Source organism: Opisthorchis viverrini (assembly GCF_000715545.1).
Source record: "Opisthorchis viverrini unplaced genomic scaffold opera_v5_38, whole genome shotgun sequence".
In the NCBI taxonomy this organism is placed as follows: domain Eukaryota; kingdom Metazoa; phylum Platyhelminthes; class Trematoda; order Opisthorchiida; family Opisthorchiidae; genus Opisthorchis; species Opisthorchis viverrini.
The window spans coordinates 1,573,391-1,599,201 of NW_008751695.1; the positions used below are offsets into that span (position 1 = coordinate 1,573,391).

General features: G+C 45.3%; 2 protein-coding genes across 2 annotated transcripts; one reads left to right on the plus strand and one right to left on the minus strand.

The window, feature by feature from the left end:
* Positions 1 to 986: 986 nt before the first annotated feature.
* Positions 987 to 12,574, plus strand: T265_02935 (hypothetical protein; the record flags this gene model as incomplete). Its single annotated transcript, XM_009167299.1, has 14 exons — positions 987 to 1,180; positions 2,461 to 2,587; positions 4,128 to 4,434; positions 4,488 to 4,545; positions 6,612 to 6,780; positions 6,813 to 6,933; positions 6,969 to 7,124; positions 7,160 to 7,242; positions 7,279 to 7,347; positions 7,389 to 7,483; positions 7,516 to 7,693; positions 7,733 to 7,841; positions 7,882 to 8,039; positions 12,142 to 12,574. The coding sequence occupies 14 exons, from the start codon at positions 987 to 989 to the stop codon at positions 12,217 to 12,219; spliced, it is 1,902 nt and encodes a 633-aa protein (XP_009165563.1).
* A 5,326-nt stretch (positions 12,575 to 17,900) lies between these two features.
* T265_02936 (hypothetical protein) lies at positions 17,901 to 24,368 on the minus strand (the record flags this gene model as incomplete). Its single annotated transcript, XM_009167300.1, has 3 exons — positions 17,901 to 18,743; positions 22,443 to 22,934; positions 23,874 to 24,368. 3 exons carry the CDS (start codon positions 24,366 to 24,368, stop codon positions 18,186 to 18,188), a joined length of 1,545 nt encoding a protein of 514 aa, XP_009165564.1.
* Positions 24,369 to 25,811: the final 1,443 nt, after the last annotated feature.

Below are 25,811 nucleotides of genomic sequence, written 5' to 3' on the forward strand. Positions count from 1 at the left end.
TGCACAGACAATTAACTCGTAATTCTCACTCTACATCTTCAGCTCATGTATTACCATAATTAGACGAATAAAGTGTACATTACGCCCTTCTAATCTCGTCCTGGAACTACTCGACTCTCCAAACAGTGTCAACATTGCTATCTGATGGTGATGATGATGCCTGAGGATGCATAATGTCTCACCATCCACCGAGAAGAGTGGCGCTTTTCAGGTCTAATTCGGAGGACTGAAGATCTAGGTTTGAGCAAAGTACGACCTGACTGAAAGGAATAAAGGTGCTGTTGGTCTACCAGGATGGAGCTCACTTAACCCTTCTGCATGTGACTGGAGGTACTGTGCGATATAGCGACTAATCAGTGACGGTGGCATCCATAGCATCCCAACGGCTCGATGGAGATTACTTCCCTTAGGTGGCAAGAGCGTTGTAGAGCTATTCAAATTACCATTTATTTTCGGAAAGCATGGAAACAAACATAAAAAGTGAATGCAAGTGATGAAAGTGAAGGGGTTACAGGAGAATATGAGATAAAAGACAGAAATATCTCATTCGAAGTCATGCCACCAACATTTCCAGTCAGACAAGAGGAATTCCAACGTATGTAATAATTTTTGGTATGGAAACACGCGTGTAAAGACCAACAAGCAAGGAAAGGACAAGCGGTTGTGGTTGCTCTTCAAGGCGCGGTAAGTGCCAGCACAGTCAAGCCTCGCGCATCAGGCACAAAGTACCTGTCATACTGGGTCTGCTTCTGATTCTTCTCATTCCACACAGTTAATACGCGCCCATCCGAGACTATGCTGACGCCTGTCACAGTGGGTCGGCGCTCCCGAACAACGATTAGGTCAGGCTTGATGAAGGAAGTCGAAGTAGGTACTCTCAACTCCTCGAAGACGATGTATCCCAGGCGACCTTTTGCGAGTTCCCTTGCAACCCGATTATGATGAGCACAACTAGCGTCATGTGTGATCCAGCAGAACTGTAAAATATGCACCAAACTTTCCGGTTGACCACGGTTTTCACGACAGAAAATCGTCTGACCACCATGACCTGGCCGAGCGTTTATAACTCTTGTCCTGAGCAGGTTGCATCGGAGCTGGATATCTCGGATAAATATCCGAGGAAACACTCGTTCTGGAAATACGAGCCATCGATTGGAAAGAGGCGAAGCGACCAACTTTCGTAAACCGCGGCTGTCAACGTTGCTGTGCAGACTATCGCTCCAAGCAGCCACCAACTCTTCCTTGGTGTTTACGCATGCACCATGGACTCGGATCGGAAGGCTAAGATCCCGAACAATCTTGCCAAATCGGAATCGCGTAGTACTCGGCATTGAGTAGAAAGATACTTTTCTATACGCGCTCTCCGATGCATCGGGATTGTTGCACTCAGACTTGGGATACCAAGCCCTCGATGTTGTTTACCGGCGTGGATGTAGCTGTCGAGGTGTCCTTCGGTAGACATAGCCAGCCACGAATAGATTTAGTTCAACCTTTTGAGCGTGTTTCGGTGGACTTGGCCGTGCACGAGCGAATACGTCAGCCTCGATATCAGGTAGTTCCTCGTGATGTCCATTCTTTCATACGGCTTCAATGGAGCACGCGCCACCTCATTGAGCAGTTTAAGCAGATGCTGTCGGTACTTGAAGACCCATTTCCACTGGAAAGTAAAGGGAATGACCGAATATGTTATGGTGTCTGTCGGACAAAGAGGAGTGATGAATTCCTTGGCGAAGCACAATGATTCGACTGATACTGCTGTCGTCCGATGTCTCCTGTCCCCATAGATCACCATCGCTTTCGTCTTTCGGGTGTTTATCTTCGTGCCAGCTCTTCCCAGCTCGACCGCAACAGCTTCAAGCTTCTCTTTAAGGCAAGTCTGACATTCTGCACACACGATCCAGTCGTCAGCGAAGGCGAAACCATTTACTAGTGTCATGGAACAGGTAGCCCGGTTGCGGCATCGACAATTTCAGAACCTTATCCATTGCGTTGATGAACAATAATGGGGAGAGTGGATCTCCTTGCCTCACCCCTCTGTGGCAGTGAAGCTCGGAGTTGGGGATAACTGCTACAGCATTCTCATTGGACTGTGCGATGAGGTGACGGAGCTCCAAACACCTCGGCAGATCTGACGATTGTGTCATGCGAAACCGAATGAAATACTTCGAGATATCAACAAACGCCAATTAGAAGTAGTCGCTGAAGAGTGATGAAGCAGGGTATGTAACTGCTTTGTAGCTTCCAAACAACTGTCTCGATGTAGAAATGCAAACTGGAGTGAGAGCATTCGCAGTCTACGACTAGTGCGACCAGCAAGCACCCTACGAAAGCATCGGACAAGAATGGATGACACGGCGATCGGTCTCAGCTGATCCGAGGAAGTCGGGCAATGTGTAACCTAGACGGCACTCAATCTGACCCAGAGTATACAAAAAATTAAAAAAAATTGTTCAGTTGTAGCACCCTTCCGGTGCCCAACTGCCATGCTACTCGAAGGAAGCACGAGGGCTGGGATACTGCCAGGGTGCTCAATCCTAGACTGGGGAAGTCGAGAGGCGGAGGTCGGGTTCGAACCACGGACCTTCCGGTCAGTAAAATTCGCGCTCTAACCACTTAGGCCATCTCGCCCCGACGCAGAGTATACACCAATCGATCGTTCTGACTCACAGTAATATGCGGTTTTGACTCTTGCCCCATAAGTACACTTAGATACTTGGAATCATTCCGTGATGGGACAACTCGCTGAAAACGCATCTGTGTGACCGTTTCCGCTGTCCAATGAGACCATGAAGTTGAACTAGGATGACTCGATCCATTTAGTGGTCCCATTGTCGAAGTGATCTGATGAGACTTCGTTCCCTGACTTAAAAACTATCATCATGTATATCTTTGTAATGTACTACTCATACGGTTGCTGAAAATCCTGAGAACACCATAAACGAGAGATTCAGCTGGGTTCCAGGTGAGTCTCTCGAAAAAAAAACAAATTAGTTTGCAAATGAATGTATATTTGCTATCATCATGTAGTTCGCCTTCTCAAAATTTAGCGCTCTCGGGTCATCATTCCTGGTCAATGATTATCTGCAGAACCCATGATCATCTACTTGCAACTTATCTAACTAGTCGGTGAGTAAACCCAAACCTTATAGGAATCTGATGGTAATGTAAGTTTGCTTGCTAAAGTAGGGTTAGGTGGCACCGTGGAGAAAACTGCAGTAAACCCGACGGGAACAACTGACAGGAAACGTTGAATGCGCATGAAAATGTTTTTATGCGAACATGCAAGTCCTATGGCGTAAAATGGTTACAAAAGATCCCAGTGGACCATTTAAATAACCTGGGTGTGAGGTTGTCCAGGCCTGGGGACGAATTAACAGTTAGACGGGTAGTACGACCGACTTCCTTTCCTGCAATTGGCTCGATCAAGCTCCAATCCGATGGTACTACTACGCGACTTGGCCGGCTATCCTCATGTTTTGGGGCTGATAGTACCCGTTTCCAAGACTGCTCGGCGTCCAGGAAGTTATCTTTGTATATATCCTTCTGTGACCCATCGGGCACAGCAGACGCTGAATTTTTCCGTCTTTATTGGCATAGGGTCTGGATGACGGTGAAGTTGGCTCGACGGATCTGCTTTCGGTTGACCGGAATCTTATGGGCTAACTGACGACGGCGTCGGGATGCAATTTTCCAGGTGTGTGGAAATGTCCTGAAGGCGTGGAGGTCCAGAAGCGACAGGACTTGCTCCGGTGCCATGATGCTAGACTGCAACCCTCGGACAAATGTCAGAAGGTCAACACTAGCAAGCGAACTGTCAGCATGACACGACGTAATTCACGGTTCGTTTAAACCAGACCATTTACCCATTGGTTTCTGACGAGTAGGCCGCTATTTGACCGATAGTTTGGTCAGGGCCACCAGAAGATGATTCATCCTGTTATGCTCGCCAGTCAAGCACTCTTAACCTGGTTGTGATGCTGATAGTCGATAGGCCAGGAAAATACCGCTCCAATCCCGCGAACAGCGCGGTTTGCGTTCCACAAGACGGATATAAATCGTTAGCCAGGTGCAAGAGCGATTGTGATTTGTTGGGACCAGTGGGTACTGGAATACTTCACTCGGTCAAGCTTATCTTCATTATGTTGGGCGGGGTGTGCGTGCCGGCGATGTTGACTTCGGCCAATCTTCGTCGGAAAAAGGCGGGAACAATCAGCGCAGGCCAATTGGGCAACCATGTTCGTACCAACACTTTCATTATCGTGAACTCGATGGTGGGTTACCAAGCCAGCTTTCGATTTGCACTACCTACCACACTTCTCACATGTGAGCCTCACGAGTCTCTCCTGTGTACTGGTTGGAACTGGTGCGGAGGCGCCAGATGTTTCGTGGTGTACATTGACGGAAGTAACCAGCACATTGAAACCAAACAGGGTGGTTAGTCCTGTCTGGAGTTGCTGAACTCTTAACTCGCCCAGGTTGGCGTTCAGGCTACCCAATCGACACCACGAGGATGTGGCTCAGCTCGCTGCAGAGTTTTGACCTCTGGTGAGTAGTTTGAACAATTAACCGCTCGGTCAGGAGCTTCTGCCCAGCATCATGATTGACTTGCACTCTGATAGGATTGCCGTAGATTGGCTTCACTTACGGGACGGTATCTCCATAGAAGTTCTGAAATCGTACACTACAAACAATATATCCAGATTGTCTGACTGAGTGATGAAGGTGTAGGTACCTGCGGTATTTACAGTAAGTTAGCGCTAGATGATTCTCCCTGCACCAGTTTACTTCTTTCCACTTCGTTCAGATAAATTGACATGGCTGAATGAGTGGTGTTGTTCGTTGGTGTCCCTCCTAATGGTGATGATGTTGATAAACACAACCTTGAATTTTTTGGGGGACAATCAGCGGAGTCCGTCACTAAAAGTAGAGTTTGTCGGGACCGCTGTTTATTGTCTTCGCTGTTCGACTACGTGATCGGAATGTTAATCGAAACCCCTTTATTCTGTACTACCCAGGTGCAAACACTTACTCCTGGGGCATTAGGTGTGCGGACGACATAACGCTACTTGGTTCAAATCTCACCTGGATGAACAGCATACCAAACAGAATGATGTTGCCGTTAGGTTTGATATAGACTTCGCATCCTCAAAGTAGATGCTATTTCATGACTAACCGAGTACTGCAGCGAGACTGGCTGCTGCATCAGAAATATTATATATAGCGGAATAATTCACTTAAATTGATACATGCGTCACATCGAATTGCGGGGCCGCTGTAGAATACCAGAGTCACCAAAGCCTGTCCTACTTTCACTACATATTCATTTGCAAATTAATTAAATACCGATGACAGGCGCGGCTGAACTTGTCTTTTGTGATAAGCTTCAGCTGAATGCCCTGCACGGAGGCCGCCGTCTGTTTCAGTTGAAACGATATTTAAGATACCGAGGTGTTTCAATATTAATCATAAGGTTGATGAAAACTCGACTACCCACTACCAGTTTGGCTATTTGTGGGGCTCCTCAGGTATGTGTGCTCCTCAAATTTCAATCATGTTTATTTCCTAATTGAAAGCCGATTTTTACTCACGTTGCGACGGATACGCCTGTAACTTAAATGGGTTTTAACAGGAGGCCGAACTGAAATCCATTTGAGTATCCTTTTCGCTCGTATGCTTTGCTCTATGCACCGAATGATGCTTGTGGCACCACGCGACGGCTAAAGTGACAAGGAGTTACCTGAGTTGAGATATGGGCGGTCTCGTCCCCTCCACCCAAGACTACGTAACACCAACCGAACCTACTGTTGAGGCAACATAGTTTCTTGACAGCTATACGGAAAATATGAGAGTGGTGCTTGGAGGAAGGAATTCGGTTGTTCACAACACCAGATTCCGAAGTACGGGATGAACCATCCTACTTATTATTGCGTTTCAAGAGGAACCCGAATGTGTTCGTTTGCTTTTAAGAGTGTTCTCAACTTCTCTGAATCCTGATCAGGCGATAACAGCTGCAATTAGGAAGTGCAAAACTCGCGATTCCTCCCTCTTGAGAGGCATCTGCAAACTATCTTTGTGGTATTTAAGATGCTTTTCTTATTGCGAGGTACAATTGTAATAGCTTTTGGTGGCTCGAAACTTTTCTATCAATCAGGAGTCACGTACGCTTGCTCATTTGACACAGAAAAAGCTCAAACAGCTAAATCGCACATCCGTAGACTCAAGGAAAGCATGGATGGTCAGCAAAAACAAACAGGTCAATTGTGTGACAGAACCGCAACTAGAGAGCTCACCGCTGGAAACATCGAATACCAGTAACAACACGGTTCGTAACTTCGACGAGGTCGATTCTAGGAATCTCAACGCAACCTAGATTATCGAATACCCAACATAAAGGGCTACTCAAGTTGCCGTCAGCTTTGGTTGTCAGCATTCTGTTGAAAAACCAGGAATCCGACATACTCAGGAATGCTCGTTGAAAACTGAATGTAGTCGCTTTCACCTTATGCTGCTGTACTTTCGTTAGTTGCCTCCGATAGTGGAAGTTCCCTTCTAATGTATATCGTATCCTAATTGAAAAATATAATTTATTTCAGATTGTTTGGGTTCTGTAGTTGGGGTTTTATAATGGGATGGCGGGGCCTCCGAGCTCTGCTGTTCGATGTAACTCGTTACTACAGTCGGAGTCCCTGGTTTCCTCCGACTATGATTTCCTTCGTTGCTGGAGCGTCATACATGGTCTACATGAAGTACAAAATACCTGGTATTGCTCTTATGCAGAAGGTGAGTGATATTATTGCCCCTTATTCTGATAGAAAACGGTGACATCTGGTTATGAAAAACGTTTTCGTAGCTTTGCTTCTGTGAAATACAACGGCGTATTGTTCATGACTCCGAAGGACTTCCTGGAATCCATAGTCAGAGATTACCCGGAAAGTGAGTGGATTCTGATTCGTTTAAGCGTTCTGTAGGCTTGAAAGTTACCCGATTGTCTGAACAGGACGTTGAGTCACTTTTGCGTAAAACGCCACCGAAATCGAAAAGTTCGATAAAATTGTTTCGTGACTTGGGGAGCAACGGACTAATTTCATTCACGGAGTATTTATTTCTTCAACAGATACTTACAAGTATGTCTCTGTTGTGCAACCGTTCGACACGGCAGAACCCCATTCTTGCTTTGAACTCGCCTTCAAAATGTTAGATACTGATAGAAGTGGAGCTATTGACGCAAATGAGTTCTCAACAGTATGTTTCCTTGTTCTATGTTGGTAACCCGTTAAGCTGAACAGTGTCCTTGCTCGATCACAGTCCTTGAGTGCTGTGGAGGATGAAAACACGGACCTCGTATTTGTAAGTTTTCTTTTTCCATTTCGTAGTCTATACCTATTCAGCCCGATTCAGACAAGGCTCAGCTGGGAACAACCTTAATGCGGCACCTGTTTAATAAAAATAAGGAGGCACTTCTGACATTGAACGAATTCATTCGGTATGCTTTCTAAGCACTCACACCCACCTCAGCTTTACACACAATATACAAACGGAGTTATTGGATGTTGAATTCCAGAGTCGAGCAATCCACGCAGATAAGATTTCCGCGACGGATTTTGCTCGAATTTTGTTACGGTATACTACCCTTTCAGTAGAAGAGCATGACGGATTTATTCAACGTCTGAATTCCCGCCTTAAGCACCGTGAAGTAATTGTCGAATAAAAACACAATCCCACTCACTTAAAGACAATTACTTTCCAAGAATTCCAAAAGTTTTTCAATTTCCTCAACTCACTTGATGACTTCTCGATGGCAATGAAAATGTACACGCTGGCCGACAGACCCGTTTCGTTACGTAAGTGCTACTTCGATTTTGCAAACAGTCTTAATTTTAGCTGAATTTAATCGAGCGGTCAAAGCATGTACTGGTTCTGCACTAGACGCACCTACTTTGCGCGTGGTCTTTGAACTTTTCGATACGGATGGAGACGGTTGCTTGAGTTATCAGGAATTCATACAAATTATGCGAGAACGCAAATCCCGTGGTCTGGATGTGAGTAAGCCATTGTGCTATTCCGTACCCACCATTTAATTTGTGGTAGTTGTTTAATTTGTTTCCCAATTAGAAACACCGTCTCCGGGATCGGCGTTACTTTGCCTACCAGTACAGTGAACGAGTAACTTAACTTTTGACTTTCAGCCCTCAAAATGGTACCGTATTCATACGATGCTTTGAAATTTTGTTGGGCATGTTTTGCAAAATAGATACAGTCACCCTATTTTCAAATAGACCACTTGGAGCGTTTTTTCAAGAGATACGTCTCGGTAACTAACCTGTCCGGAGGGGGATAGCTGCATCCTAGATTTTCTCTTGAATTCAAAATATTAGGCTAACAGGGTAATATCATGACTATATAAACCATACCTTTCCATTGACCATTAACTCGTAATTCTCACTCTGTATTTTCAGCTCATGTACTACCGTTATTAGAAAATTAGAGCGTATATTACGCCCTTCAATTCTGTCTCCCTTCTAACCTCGTCCTGGAACTACTCGACTCTCGCAACAATTTAACCTCATAAAAAATGGATCATATTCTCCGACCTATGGATTTTGATGCTGATCCTCACTCATCAGGTGGCATGAAACGATGGACTCATTGGTTCGGTACCTTCAATGCTTACATTAACTCCATTAAACCTGAAGGTCTAAATAAATTGAAAACTCTCACACGTCACATTGACCATACAGTGTGTGACTTCATTGCAGAATGTAGCGACTACGAAAAAATATCGTGTATGCACGCCATCTTTTAGCTACATACAAACAAGGACCTGGTCAAGATCTCGACCAGTTCGTCCAAAAACCGAATTCACTTGTTAAAGACTGAGTTCAAAGTAGTATCTGCTCTGGAACATGCAAACGAAGCAGTTTGGGATGCCCTGATAACCGGACTGCAGTCGAATACCATTCGAGAGGAACTGCTAACGTGGCATGAATTTGACCTTGACAAAGCCCACGAAACCGCACGATTTATCAAACTTGCACAAACACAGTCAAAATCATACGTATACAGGCAACCCGTTACTTGTTCTCTGTCTACTCCTTTGTCCATTGTTAATTCCGAAACAACAGTTTCTGGCGCTATACAACAAACATGTTACTTTTGTGGGAACCCCAAGTACTCTCTCTATAAGTGTCCCGCTAATGAACCAGTGTGCAAGAGTTGTGGAAAAAATGGACATTTTCAACGCGTCTGTAGGTCCAAAGCCTCGAAATATCACGCGGGTTCAGCTCGAGACTCCTCAATCTCTTCACTATTTCGTCCTGGAACAACTCGACTCTCGCAACAGATAATTCCTGTTACTAAGTTTCTTTTCCCTCTCAAAAGTGGAAATAACGAAATGATAGAATAAAGGACGTACAACGCCTATCTATAATAAACCATCATCATCGGTGGCACACGGGTGTTTTTAGAGCGTAATTACGCCCTTCAATTCTGTCTCCCTTCTAACCTCGTCCTGGAACTACTCGACTCTCGCAACAATTTAACCTCATAAAAAATGGATCATATTCTCCGACCTATGGATTTTGATGCTGATCCTCACTCATCAGGTGGCATGAAACGATGGACTCATTGGTTCGGTACCTTCAATGCTTACATTAACTCCATTAAACCTGAAGGTCTAAATAAATTGAAAACTCTCACACGTCACATTGACCATACAGTGTGTGACTTCATTGCAGAATGTAGCGACTACGAAAAAATATCGTGTATGCACGCCATCTTTTAGCTACATACAAACAAGGACCTGGTCAAGATCTCGACCAGTTCGTCCAAAAACCGAATTCACTTGTTAAAGACTGAGTTCAAAGTAGTATCTGCTGTGGAACATGCAAACGAAGCAGTTTGGGATGCCCTGACAACCGGACTGCAGTCGAATACCATTCGAGAGGAACTGCTAACGTGGCATGAATTTGACCTTGACAAAGCCCACGAAACCGCACGATTTATCAAACTTGCACAAACACAGTCAAAATCATACGTATACAGGCAACCCGTTACTTGTTCTCTGTCTACTCCTTTGTCCATTGTTAATTCCGAAACAACAGTTTCTGGCGCTATACAACAAACATGTTACTTTTGTGGGAACCCCAAGTACTCTCTCTATAAGTGTCCCGCTAATGAACCAGTGTGCAAGAGTTGTGGAAAAAATGGACATTTTCAACGCGTCTGTAGGTCCAAAGCCTCGAAATATCACGCGGGTTCAGCTCGAGACTCCTCAATCTCTTCACTATTTCGTCCTGGAACAACTCGACTCTCGCAACAGATAATTCCTGTTACTAAGTTTCTTTTCCCTCTCAAAAGTGGAAATAACGAAATGATAGAATAAAGGACGTACAACGCCTATCTATAATAAACCATCATCATCGGTGGCACACGGGTGTTTAACGCCGACGCTTCGCTACCGTACGGTTGCAAAAAAAAGCGATTCACACCGAAACCACCCCTCTAGTGTAGTTCTGTCAGCTTGAAAATATTCACTTTATCCCCAAGTATTGCCTTTCATCTGATCTGAGAAACTATCGCACCATTTCCATCACCCCTAATTTGTCCGAAGTTTTAGAATCTTTACCAAACGACTACGTTATCTAGAAGACAGCCTCTTGGCTGAATACCAGTGTGTAGTTAATTGCCAGCGCCGCATCAAAGTACATATCACACGTAGTCACCTGCGCTAGTCGGTCGGTGAAAGCGAATCGGCATGCCTCGATGTTTCGAGAGTTTGCGATCCGGTGTGAGATATTAACCTTATAGCCGGATGATCAATAAATCGATTATCTCCAGCTTTCGTGAAATTTATTAGAAAATTCCTGATAAAGTTCTTGACTGAAGTACGCGTCGGGTGCTTTCTCCTTGTCAAAGTTCCCACAAGTCCCGCTCTTCCCGTTGCATTGTTCTCCCTTGTTTGTGAACGGCTTCACCACGGCTTCGTAGATGTCGCTCATCACGTCTGAGGTGTATGTTTCTCGGCTTCATTTCGGCTCAGTGGTTACGGCGTACATGCCATCAGTATATTAAAGCCGATCGTATAGGCATTCGTGCTTGGGGCAGCTATATTCAATCCTTCTATGGTCCTACGTTTCACGCCATTTACTGATTATCGCCCAATCTTCCCGTTTTAAACAATTTCAACTGGTCCCCGCAAATTTAATTAATTGGAACCGGAGCCTCCAAAAAGTCCCGTTTCCGTTGTAAATTTCTCCCTCAAACTTCTACGGTACAAGTCATGGATCCTCCCCACTATGAAGTACCGTTGCCACATTTGTGCTAATCTCTTTTCTGCAAATTTTTCATTCATAGATAGTGTTCGATGAGACGCCGTGTGTTTCGCTGTCTTACCTTCTCTGATAGGTGATCTGCATCCGCCATCTTCCTCACGAATTTACCGCCACTACCAAGCCAAATTCTCTGCTAAATCCACCTTTCTTGTCCTACAATCTTTCAATCGCTGGTCCTGCCCGTATTCTTCAAGTCACCCTTGTCGAATTCCAACACCCTGTTATCGATAGCAACCATTTTTTCCTCATCCCTCCACAGCACCGCTTGTCAGTAGAGTTCTTTTCTACGTTCCGCTTGTTCATCGTCTCGGGTTAATACCCAAATGTACAAACCCCCGTTATATCCCACAACCATGCTTCATTCACACGTCTATTTGGGTGTTTTTCATCTCTCACTTGTTGTTTCATGTTTTTGACCGATTCAATCTCCATCGGTATCACAATGAGCTCTGGTCGTTGGTTCTCTTTTCCCTGGCAAATTTTACCTTTGAGTAGCAAAAAACAGACCCACAGTCTTTCATTCGCTGAGTTCTGAATATGCACTTTTTGCTGAAAAGTTTAAGAGAATGTATACAGGGACTGCTCAAGCAGCCGTGCTTGTAGAAATTTAGTGAGCTTGAACTTTGATGGTATAGTTTACGCAGACGTATGTGCTTGTTATACGACAAGTCCCGATATCTAGTCTTCCGCTGCTTTGCCACTAAATTGCTACGTACGCACGAAGTACAGCTTGACGTTCATACAAAGAAAGCCACTAAAATGTGCAATGAGTATCGAATAATATTGTGCCTTTCGTTCTCATTTTCCGCAGACTAGCTCTGAGGCTCCGACACGTGGGGACGCCTATCGACAATGCTTTGCGAAAGCACTCCGCGAATCAGCGGTCTAATTTTTTCCAGACACCCTGTTTTATCAAATAGTTAACCTTTTTCTATTTCATGTACCTTCCTCTGTGATACCCACTCGAACGACATGAGAACGAAAAATTTCCTCATTTTCTTTTAGTTTCTTTAATCTTTCTTATTGTTTATATGTTTTGGTACTTTTGAATCTCCTGCTCTAGATTGACTGCACGTATCGTAGGGCTTCGTGATAATATCTAGGGTCATTTTTGCTATATATCTGGGTTAGTATTTTGCTTACAGTAAAATTATATAATTTTTCTGGTTTTTCTGAAATTACATATTGAGCGGGTTCATTTCACGATCAAATGCCTTCATGCTGTACAGCCAACCTTATTTCGGTACGTCAAGTAGCTCGATAACTGCTCTTCGCTTCGCAATGTAACCGCAAATCTACATTATGTACCACTTGGTCGCCTTAAATAAACAAAGCTTCATGGTTCCAGTGGGGCTATAGTTTGACATTATTGTTTAAATCTACGTCAGTGACAGTAGATGAACACGAGTACGGCGGAACTTCTATGTTAGTGTTGTCCTGCGTGTGCAGACTTGCACACCTCTTTATTCTGGTTGTCCAAATTGTTATTTCTCTCGCCCGGGCCATTTGTGAAAGATGAACCTACGGGGTTACTAAGATGATCACATTAGTACTCAACAGCCCACTGAGGCCAGAAAGTAAAAATCCGGTCTTATATCTTTGCTCGATTGTAACGCCCTTGCAGTGCCTAGCTGCCATGCCACTCGAAGGAAGTACGGGGGCTGAAATACTGCCACGAGAAATGGAGATGCTGGGGTTAGGTCCGAACCACGGACATTCGGTTAGCAAGGTCGCACTGAGCTATCTCTAATGAAGCGATGTAACAGAAGACATTGAGGAAGGTGAAGCAGGGGCTTAAACCTGTGAAGGCTGAAGTGTCGAAAGGGAGTGCTGCGGATTATCGGCTTGCGGGAGTCTGATCTACCTGTTTGGATGTACAATTCTATGGAAAACACTGACTTCCAACGCACTACAGATGCCACCTCGAACATGGATATACTTCAAGATTGTCTCTAATAATAATGGTAATCGTTCAGCTGTAATATCCTTTCGGTGCCTACCTGGCATGCCACCCGAAGGAAGCACGAGGGCTAGGATACTGCCAGATTGCCCAAGTCTAGACAGGAGAAGTCGAGGGGCGGAGGTCGGCTTCGAACACGGAATTTCCGTTCAGTAAATTCGCGATCGAACCACTGAGCCATCTCGCCCCCAGGTTATCCATATTTTAATGTGTAAATCATATGTTGTTGAAGGCAGTTCGCTAAAGTGTTTCATCGTTACGGTCACTGTCGTCTGTTGACAAACTGATCGCGCCAGACAGTGCGTATAGTTAGGTTGCATTTCCTGCCTTCGCTTGTAAGCTTATGGGACCATGTACATTCAGCTTTAATTTGAACAGGACGATTGCTTAAAGGAAGAACAGGAACCAGGACGATTTGCACTCGAGTGAACCATTCGCAGTATTTTGTAGAACAGTTAACGATCCAAACCACTGACGATACACCCAAGAACAACAAGCCACGACGCCGTCAATAAACAAAAGCTGGTACAATCCTACGAAGATGGATTAAGGAGGGGGCATTCAGCAGCATAGAGCACTCAGACGAACAACATACGGAAGAGAAAAAATCCGGTTTGCTCTGCGTCGGATGCTTCTGTATACAGTTATAGCTGTAGAGTGGCATACCGATGTGACCGGGCTACCAAGCACAATCCATGGAGGGTATGTGCGATCGTCTGTTGGTTGAGCGGCACTTGATCTGTTCAGTGGGCCAGGCAGTTGCAAACATCTCGCCATCACAAGACGAGTGATCATCAGTGGACCACACTAACTCCGTACAAGACCTTTCCTACCGGATGCCTAGTCCCACAATAATTACAGGTTTCACTGGGAACTAAGTAGACCGTACACGATAGCCTCAAGTTCTGGGAATTCATAATCTCACAACATAAAAATAGGAAACACCTAATTCGCCTTCTGTTTAAGATTTTCGTTATCCATAGTCCGCTCCCACCGTACAACAGACAACCCATCAGATACCCGTGTAGAACACCCGTACGTAGATTTTGTCCAAGCTATCGGTGAAACTATGTGCTGAAGCGAAACATTTCGTCAGAAGCTCTTCTGTGGATGGTTGTACCAGCGATAAGACGATATAATGAGCACCGTGCAGTGGAATAAGATATAACGCATGGATCTTGGCACTAGCTTCCATCCCAAAAGACATTTTTAAGCCTCAGTAACACGATTCTGCAGGACTGGTTTTTGTATTCCCCATTTGCACACTATAGAACGCGAACTGTAGTGACATTTGGGACAACAATTCCTCTATTGTAGGCAATTTCCTCTCAAGGGGAAAATCCTCCTACTTACTGACTAAAAAAGTATTTGTAAGCAGAGTCGCGCAGTGGATAATCGGTCGGAACCTGAGTGACAATGTCACAGACCACGTACGCCCCTACTGGGGGTGATACCAGCGTTCAAGAATTGCAAGGTATCGGATTGGTTATGTGTGATCCTACTTATGTTCCCGTATTTTGAGAGTTTGAACAAGCCCATGGGTCAATTTTTCAGTACGCTGACGAGAACCGAGTCAGTTTCTCACAGGAATTCCGGTCAGTTGATCAACAACAAGATTCTGATAGTTCGAACAGGTGATATCGGAGACGTGACGGAGACATCGCACTTTACAATAACTTTGAGAAACAAATCTACTTCTACTCAGCCTGAAATTCTCGCTGTTGGCTGATTCGAAAACTACCGCTAGTCGGAGACCAGAACCATTCAAACCTACCACATAATACTGACCTTAACGAAGTGCCCTGTGATCAGGTTCTACTTATCTATAACTATAAGACTGGCGACAGTATGTAGCACAATAAATCTCGGATAAAACACAATAGCCACATAACAATCACCGGACAACCTAATCATGGAATAATGGTTGTCGATTGCTATCACAAAACTTGTCAGGATACCTATTTACGTTTATGGCAGACGCTTTCGCGTGGAAATGCCTAGGATTGGCTTTGGTCGTTAAAAATTAAGTGCAGGTAGGAAACCCCGAAAAACGTTAACCAAAAACATGAACTTGCATTAAAGTGAGATATATTTGGATAGCTAGTTGTCCGTTCCCGCGGACCAAGTCAAGGCTTTCTATAGGGCAACTTTCGATACATTCTAGTACACAAAAATTTGACATTTTCATCAACTTCTGGCAGGTACCCTGTGATTTGAGTTTCCTTTCTGCCCCACTGTGCGCACGCCAGATAAACATCCGGGGAATCATACTACACAGTCGATTGTGAAGCAACGATCCGGATCCCTTGGTGCAAGCTACGCAGATAATGACCGCTGAAACCAAGTGCCACCCAGCGTTTTGGATTCATGCAGCCGACCGTCAACCTCTTATATTTAACTAACACCGAGTCGACTGAATGCAACTGAAACAGCGACATTTGGCGTGTTCCCTACCATCAGAGGCTGCGCTAAGATCGGTAACACTACCAGAAAGCACAACAATGAATTTGTAGATCACTTCGCAAGCTAAGAACATATATGTTCGGATTACTAGGTCGTCCGTATGCTTTGTCTTTTCGTTCGTGTCCGGGCATCAGTTGTACCGCAGAAGGTTTGTTCAAAGAACTAGCCTAATTGCTATCCATTGTAAAGACCGAAAAGACCAAGGCATCAGCAACCAGTAAACACACCTCTGAGCTAGGCTGAAAACTATACAAATGATCGGTAAAGAAAATGAATGATGATGTCCTAAATCCGGATTAATCACGTGTGGATCGAGGACAATGGGTAAGAATGTACTATGGTCGATGGCACATTGCTAAGTAGAAAATGGATGAATCCTGCTGGAAGCAAGCAGTACTATGAAGATCTACGTATAAACGATACTGACACTACACCACTACCCTACTTTATAGAAAAAGAACTTGGAGCGTGTAAGCCAGTCGGAAATAAGCATCTGAGTTCAACCCTTGCACCAGGCGATTTTTGAGGATTTCGGTAATAAACTATATATGCATTGTAGGCTTCACCAATGGTTTAATTACGTTTGGTAGCTAGTGACTTTGAAGACTGGTGGCCCGTCACGAATCTCCTGAACATTCAATCCATCAATTAAGTACATTGAACCTTTGTCATTGTCTGGTAGTTTGTCAGCGGCGACAGTTCATCATCATAGACGATAATATACCAGTAGTGGGAATTGGCGCTTGACCGCCATCCAAGTTGCCCAGCTGTATCACCCTTCCGGTGCCTAGCTGTCATGCCACTCGAAGGAAGCACAAGGGCTGCCAGGTTGCCCAAGCCTAGGCAGGAGGAGTCGAGAGGCAGAGGTCGGCTTCGAACCACAGACGTTCCGGTCAGTAAAATCGAGCCATCTCGTCCCCAAACCGTCATTCAACCATGAAGACAGTGGTAAGCGCTGGAAAGAACAGGCGTCGGAATTTGTGTAAGAAAGCCCAATGTTTCTACGGGAAAACAGCCAACAGCGAGGTGCCTTCGTCTCCCAAAACCACTCACGTAACAGGAGCCAGGTGTCACCAGATTGATTGGCCTAACGTCCTGCACGGACCTCACCCGACAAAACTCTTGCAAAGTTTCCAACTGCGTGCAAGAACAGGTTGACCCTACTTAGAAAGTTGTGAGGATCCCGAGCGCCCAGTTAGGTATTAAATGCTTTCATTTTGCGTTGCCAGATCGTGCCCAACAAAGAGCTGGATAGGAAAACACGGTGTTCTAAGGTAGGCGGCGATTGGGCATACGTAATACGTGCTCCATCTTTATCTGATGAGCCTTTACTGCTGCTTTGGCGAACCCAGAGCTTACTTCCGAGCATCCCGAGCGCCCAGTTATGTATTAAATGCTTTCATTTTGCGTTGCCAGATCGTGCCCAACAAAGAGCTGGATAGGAAAACACGGTGTTCTAAGGTAGGCGGCGATTGGGCATACGTAATACGTGCTCCATCTTTATCTGATGAGCCTTTACTGCTGCTTTGGCGAACCCAGAGCTTACTTCCGAGCAGTTCCACTATATACTTGCCACAGCAAGTTAAGGCAAGCTGTAATAAGCACACAGCCATGATCAAATAGCTCAAGAGGCTTGAGCAGCGGTGGATAAACGAAAAGTTTGACGCAGAAGAGAGTGCTGGTAGTTCAGGTTGTTCAGTCACGAAGAGACTAGACATTACCGTGGTGTGACGGTTTGCGCACCTCAGCGATTCATTGAGCTATACTGGAGAGTGTCGCACGACACTCACAGAGTCTCTCATACCAGGTTGGTCAATGGTTAGAGGTCTGACGAACACAGTCTCCTGGCCCTCCAGGTTGGGGGTTGGAATATGTGGCGACTTGTTCCGTAGAAATGGTAATGCATTTGCATTTCGGCCAAACACCGCTGCCTTGCGGTTAGGCTTTTGAGCCAAAGGCTTTGGTCGAGGACCTTAATCGTACAGCAATTCTCTGCTTCGCAGCAAGGGCAGCTTCACTTACGCGAGAAAATGTATTTGGATCGAACAAAGCAAACACGACCGATCGTCACACAAACGGACTGAAAGACGGGACCAACCGCGAAATTAGTCCAGCAAGGGTCACGTGAACGTCGGTCAATCAGAATCCACCCAACAAGATTACGCATTTAGTCAACCAATTATAAACGACAGTCATAGCTTTAGAGGCATGAATATAAATTCCTGCACATCACCATCTTATAGCTCCGCCGCTCCTAAGAGCGCACTGATGATGTAACTTCGATTGGTGACGGAATGTTTGCAAAAAAACACCAACGAGACCACGTGTAAATGAAGTATTTACAGAAAGTATAAAAAACTGTACAAATCTTTTCCTGAAATTTTGACTTCGTACATGCGTTTCATACGTTCATTCTAGGGAACGAAACAAAACTATCTACAGGAGTCATGCTGATTGTCGGAGTAGGCGTCGACCAAACAAGTTTGAGCCATTTCCAAATATTCTCGCCACAAATCCCTTTCAACGTCTTCGAACAGTGGATAGGACGAAGTTATTCGCACTTCATCGAACAACCTCTTAAGGCCAATTGATTCGGAGGATCTGTTACCAGGCACATCTAAGATACTAATCATTGAAACAGACGACGGTTGGTCGCACCACGGGTGTTTGGTGTTTGTGTTCAAAAACGGGCACATTGGCACGTCCGATCCGGAAGCAATGATCCGAACCGCTGCACCGGATTGAAGTCCGGGTAATCGAAACACTGGGTGATGACTATCGGCACTGGTCCCCGCGGAGGATTCATCGCCCAAGAAAGGGTGCAGACACTTAACTGGTATACCACGTGGTGTAAACTGTCGCCACAAGATAGTTTTGTTCGATTCCACGGATGTGCTGTCAGAATTCACGTTGTACGGACTAAGTGATTTCCAAGTAAGACGATCGTATCCCTCGTAGTTCGTACTATATCCAACGCGCGGGGAAAACATCTGAAAACCAAACGAAACATAAGCGTGGAAAATTGCGAGAATAAGAGTAAATTCATTTCAGGTGCTTTCATACTGTTTTGCGGTGTTCAATAGTGGCTCAATGTTTGGTTGAGCCATATGGTGCGTTCTCATGAAGCTGGAAAACAGGTGAAGGCAGGGAGGGGGGAATCGGCTGTATTCGTCACCACAAGCTTCCTCAGATACCGTAAATGGATAGAAAGCTTTGGTGCGAAGGAATCAATTATTGTAAGTGGGTTGGTCACTGAATGAACATCTGAAAGCTTCCAGCGGGAAAGCTACAGGAAAAGCACCTAGCAAATTCACAAACCACATACCAAGACTACATGGTTAATTGCCAGATTGTGGTCCCCCTACTTGCTCGGGATCTGGCACGAATCGGGATCAGCCGCCTACTCGCAAGCATCTATTCCGACAATAAAACCGGAGTTTGTCATTTGAGAATCGAACAAAACTGCCATTAACACAGTAGGTACGGAAGGGTGTTCACCGCTAAAATTTTCCGCCACTCTCAGATTCGACTCTGGTGGACAGGTGGATAAGTTAGTAGATCCCCTGGGTTCAATACCGCAGAGGTATCCCCCAAATTGGCTGTTGGCCTTAGTCCTAATTGAGGACACGCATGTTTTTGCAGAAACAAGAACCGTACAAGGTGGCTTTTCACACCCAATAGGTGCGATCGGAGACTTCAGATGCTCATTATTTCGATCGTATCATCGTTCTGTGTAGGATATATGTGAATACTTTCTTTAATTCAGATTCTAGTGACCTATAATGATTCTAGCCGACTTTTATCGACAGGGAAGGAACACCAATTGGAATGTAACGTGTATAATTACCCTGCTAACTAGAGGGAGGCCAGCAGGCGTGAAAATACCAGCGTTTCAAACGAATATATTTTTTATCCCGGTACATGCGACGAGTTTGTTGGGGAGCCGCTTCGGCACATGGTTACCATGCCGGCAACCAGCAGCCGTGTTGTGAAAGTGGGCGTAATTAATATGAATTAATTAATTAATATGAAGCGGCCAACTCTGCCATAGTGACTTGGTGGATCCAAATAAAGACGAAACGTGGTGGACTGATTCTCAGAGCGCTTCATATCCTGACTCTACTGCGCAAACAAAACACACCATCTTGAAATGATAGTCGAGTTTGAGTGTTTTAATGATCCGGTGGGCTACATTGGCCTGAAATCAATTCCTTAGGGTTCAACCATGCCAGGAAGGCCAACGGAGAGCAATCATACTAAGGGCAGCAAGACCCCGTACTAGGATTAATCATATTCCGACGCTGCCTAGGGGTAAATTCATACCGTCCTCCACGATTGTAAAAGCAGGAAGATGTTCCTTACAGACGACCAGCAGTCAAGTTGACAATTTAATACAACATACCGACGTTAAAGGCTCTTCTGTAGAAATTATATCAGGGATTTACTAGTGTTATGTTTGGCGTTAATGGATGGTGGCTTGGATAAGGCACATCAGCTGATGACTGACGATCACACGACCCTGAGGTAGGAAGGAACTGGAGAGGCAGCACTGAACACAAGTAAAAGACGATGTGGCTGTGGTTAAAAAGCGAACTTACTGACCAAAAGGTCCGTGGCTTGGGCTACCTGGCAGTATCCCAGTCCTCGTGCTTCCTTCGGGTGGCATGGCAGATAGGCACCGAAATGGTGTTACAGCTGAAAGATTGCTTATCTTTTACTGAACTATGAGGCTAATGGTATTTCCCAGTTGCTCAGACAGAGGAAAGGGGTTAGCTGAGGTAATCCAACTTGAGCCTAACCATGAAGCAGTGGAAAGAAGGGTTTTTCTTGAGAGCCCTGCCAATGGCTTCTGAATCTCAACATCGATTAACAGGCCAGCGTTCAATAGGGTTCCCTTATGGGAGTCTGCTCATAGCCTACGATTCAACACTATGATCCGCTCGACCAGTCCAACGGTGCAGGGAATAAAGCGTAGATGCTTAATCTTGATGCTACTGTGCAAAGTAGAAGCGTTTGGAGCCGCATCCACCTCTTGACAGGTCTCAGACATGTTAGAAATCAATCATGATCAATGCACACGGAAAAGCCGTTCATTGTTGTCATTCCGGTAAGTTAGGACCACACGGACCCCTTCTTCTGAACTGGGTTCACCGACGCGTGCGATGATATTCTTATCTTGAACATCCATACCAGATAGCTGAAATTGGCGGAGCAGTTCATTTAGATGAACGCAAAACTCTTCCATTGATGCCCTGGGGTTGTGGTATGCTGGTGCATAGACCTGAGAGACAGACATGTTGTGTGTGATGCCTATTTGAAGACCCATCTTATAAAACGCTTCTAACCTAAGTTACAAAGTCAGGTGTTGACTGATGTCCTGTGGACGACAGACGGCATAGTGAGTGAGTCAAATCCGACATCTGCAGTCAACGATGTTGACCCTATCAAACCTTGAAAGCATGCGGTTTACTGTAGATTGTATTGTCATAGTTGGTCAGTGGGCGTGCTCGTGTGTTTCCAAACAGTAGGGGAGTCTATCGTCCAAGAACATAACCCATAAGATAGCCGGGTTCTTCACTGGAGGAGGGCCTTCAAATTTTGCACAGCTAAGTGGGATATGTTTACACAGAATGGTTAGACAGCGACGGCAACATGGTCGTTGGCGATCTTATCCGCCTAATTAACCAGACCAAGTTCGTGTTTGCGCCGTCTTTTAAATTTGGAATCGGGCTTTTGCTAGCTTCCGTAAATGGACAAGTAGTAGACCGTGCAACAGGTTATAGAGCCAAACACTCGACTTCGGCCATTCGATTTCGTGAAACACCACCACCAAAAGATAATGAACAGGAATTCTCCAACACAGACTACAAAGTAGCAGTTCTTCTGGAAGTATTTCAATGGAGTGCAAAGGGCTTTACTCATTCCCTAAGGAACGCATTCCTGATCATGCTGAGGTATCTGACGCTAGAGAGCTAATAACACACTCATACATGTGTAGCTTTGTCGTAAGAGGAATGGACAGCCTGAGTATATCGCTCAGTTGTATACAAAACTGGTGTGCATGGCCCGCACAAACAGCTCTGGCGGTATTTATGAAGACAAATGTGTGACATCCCGAATAATGGTTCACATAAATCCTAGGAACGTTCGCACTGATTATTAGGTTTGTGGAAATCACAAATTCGAATGATAGTTTTAAGTTGATAAAAAGTAATGGTCACGCAGCTGTAACACCCTTTCCGTGCCTAGCTACCATGCCATCAGTAGGAAGCACGAGGGATGGGGTACTGCCAGGTTACCCAAGTCTAAACAGAAGTGCAGAGGCAGAGGTCGGGTTGGAACCACGGGACTTCCAGCCAGTGAATTCGCGCTCTAACCACTGAGCCATCTCAGCCCCTCGTACGGTGATACTAATGTCATGCAAATAAGCAATTTATTTCAGCTTTCAAAGAGAAATTAAGAAACTACGTCAACCCAGTTAGATGTGAGTGGGCCATCAAGCTGTCCAAGTCTACTCATGAAAACCGCAACCGAACACTGATGGAGTCCTTTCGAACGACCAGAATATAGTGTTATCTGTAGTCCACGTCCTCGAGGGGACAAAAACATTTTTAAACGACTGCGCAAAGTAGTTGACAACTTTTTGAAATATGTAGCGGAGAAAAATAGTTCGACATTTTGGCACTTACACGTTTTCCATGTAACTGCTGACCCGTTGTGATGAATTCATCCAATGAAACACCTCCGTGGGAGCGTTCCAATCGCATCCAGGTTGTGATGGCATCCAAAGTGGCAGCAACCAAACCACTCTTAAAACAGTGATCAGTAGCGTCGTTGAAAGAGGATAAGTCGAACGGCAACCAAGCTCCACGAGTAAGATGATTCCCGCAGGGTTCAAGGTGAACCAACAGAGCCAGTTGATTGGCCTTGGCGAGTAACTGGCCTTTCCGGTCAAGCGAGGAAAGTGCCGAGGTATGATAAACAGGAACAGCGAGAAGAGCACGTTTGGGTAGCTCTTCGTCCATGTAGTCCAAAAGACGTGAGGCTATACCGGCGAAGGCGCCTTCTCCATCGACCAGCATCTGAACTCCGCTGAGAAGAGAACATCGTTCAATTTTACGGCGAAATTGATCTTCGAACTCGTCGGAAAAAACTTTTCCAGGAGACAGTATGTCGACACCCTGTATAGAAGGTGGGAGAATGTTCCCACTGTTAATCCTAGGTTACAGAAGGAATGTGGATGAGTCGGTGGATGACACCAAAAACCAATGATAGCGACGAAGTAAACACATGAGAAAACAACCTTCAAGCTTTGTAAGTTTCGTAGAAGAACGTCTTACCGACACCAGAGAACGCTAGTGTAGTCTCAATGATCTGTCCTACTCGTTAGAGATCCATTTGGTTTCACGGTCCTATCGGGACCAACTGCTGCAAAGATTGAGTATGAGTTCGGCTGTTACCGTGGAGGACACTGAATTCGTCGGTCAACATCTACTGCGCTTATGCAAACAAAGCCACGAGGAAACCCTCTTTAGGAAAACGCACTCCATAAACCGAAGAGATAGCCCCCGATTTACATTACCGTGAAAGTTTCCTCATAACTGGCTCATGCTAAACAGCCGAGGGAATGTTATCCGACTCTTCTTGACTGAATTTGTTACGTTAGCTGAGGATGCGCACAAACATCAGTCTCTGAAAAACCTTACAGTTGAGATTGGGATTAAACGCTGTGAAACGGCTTCTCCAATGCTTTTGATAACTGATGGTTCATCGGGAAGCCAGTCGTTCTCTTCGGAAAGTTCATGGTTTCCCGAGTGCGAAGCACTTAAGGGCTGATTAATTTCATTCCTTCCCTAAATGCATCGCTGTTTTTGGGGCGTTGTATTACCGCCCGTAAGACAAGCCAACCAAAACATGTATGGCACGGATGTCAACCTTAACCAGTAAGTTTGCCTAAGTCGCTGAACGACGGATTATTCCTGTAATAAGCCTTACAGCAGACATTCAAGAACTGTCAGTCGTAGCCAAATTTACTGAAATCACTGGCGAAAGTATAAAAAACGGCAAAAAACGAAGGCCATATATCTATTTAAAGCAACCCAACAACAATAGCGACTGACCTGGAAAAAGGATGTCACGGAAATGTCAGCATGTCCAACGCGAGTAGGCAAAGGTTCAGGGATGACGCAAGCAATATCTTGTTCAAACCAGAGGTGTCGGGCAGCTGGTGTGAGACAAGAAGTCCAGTAACGTGAACGAATGGTCTTAGAATTGGTCCTCTGAACAGTATCCGATCTGAATACTCTGTCAATTTTTCCACTCCATAAAGAGCAGTCCACTGAGTCAGGTTGTGTAACCCAATCAGAAGCAGCACCGAAATCAATCATATCGTGCCAGTCGACAGCCAACAGCCTTGGTCTGCTGGTACAGGCCAAACTCTCGAACAATACATTAGCATCGAAAACAGATGCAGCAGGATTGAGAGAGCTGGACTTTGAGGTAGCTGGCAAGGTCGCTTGCTGGAGATTCCAAAAATGGACTCCAATGAAATTACTCAGAGTTCCTAGCTGCAAGGTGATGACTTCCCTACCCTCGGAAGCTGGAACGTCAGACATCCTGAGGGATCACGCAAGAGTTCTGGAAATGCTATTTACGACAGTGAGATGACGTCCGGAAGAGAGAACTAGCAACCTGACAATAAAACAAGATGGAAGGGTGAGAGACAGGTTTCAATGGATAACCTCTGCCCACGTACAAACTTGTGCCTGAATTTTCATGAAATGGGCTGTCAGCATAAGAGCACCATCGAGAGCTTCAAGCCCCACGACGAAGAGGATGAGTGCATCTGTAGTATTTATGAAGCACCAGTGGTGTTAGTTCGGAATTCAAGCGTTTGTGTTGTGCATTATGGATAGGAAGCGCTGAATTTTCCTTTCAGTTGTAGCTCGATGACAGAAAGTGACAGAAAACGTCTGTACCAGTTTAGCTCTGCGTGTATCACCAAGCCAGAGTTCAAAGTACAATGAATGCAGACCAGAGCTGATGAGATTTACTTGGCGTCAGCTGTACCTTCCAGATCTGCGAATTCACAATTGCGATTGTTGGTGACGTGGACACCCTCACGTAGGCATTTCCATAAACTTAACATCATGGAATGCAGTTAGGAAAGTGTGCAAACTTTCCTAAGCCTAGGCTGTTCCACCTATTCTAACGTGTCTGCACAGCCACCGGAAACTCAAGTACTATGAGGGCACTGTGGATGGGAATAACATACATCAGGGTGGTCCAGTATTCTAGGGTAAACAACCGGAAGTAAAGGTAGCGTTCCATGCAGATCAACGCTTTTGAGTGAGTCGTAGAGCTTGTTTCTCATGCCTCCATCTCCCTTCACAACATAAGAGGTAGTCGGGGACCCATACACCATCGGTAATAAAGCTGTAAACGTTCTCGACGGTCATGCATTACCTACTTCACTTTATGTCAGCGTTCTTCTGTAGGAGGATGTGTGCGCTCATCATCATCGTCACTGACAGCTGTAATAACCGCGGACTCGTCGTACGGTGGTTTTAGCCGCCGGAGTTTTGTTCACCGATGATTTAGGGGGAGGGGGAGGTTGCTGCGCATTGCAGGCGGGTGCTGATAAATTGGTGCATAAATCACTGTCAGTGGGCTGTCAAGTGGGGGGTTGGTTTGAAAAGGAGCTATGTATTGAAGGCAATAGCTTGGATGCACGAGCGCCATTGAGAGTGCGACTGGGCCGTATCTGACAATATCTCTAGCCATTGATGTGGCCCGTCTCGGGGTCCCCATCCAGGAAGACGACAGTGACCAGCGCAGCTGAGTTTGCTGGTGATGGCTTTCATACTTCGTGCCAAGTCATTGTTTGACCGCCTCTAGATCTCTTCCACCCTTCACGTGGTTGTGCAAAAAGAGCCCTTCGAGGAAGTCGGTCGACTGGCATATGCAACACGTGGCCAAGCCAACGCAACCTGTGCAGTGTGATCAGTTCATCTATCGAGGGTGAGTTATTTCTCCCGAATACCATTCGACGTACTTCA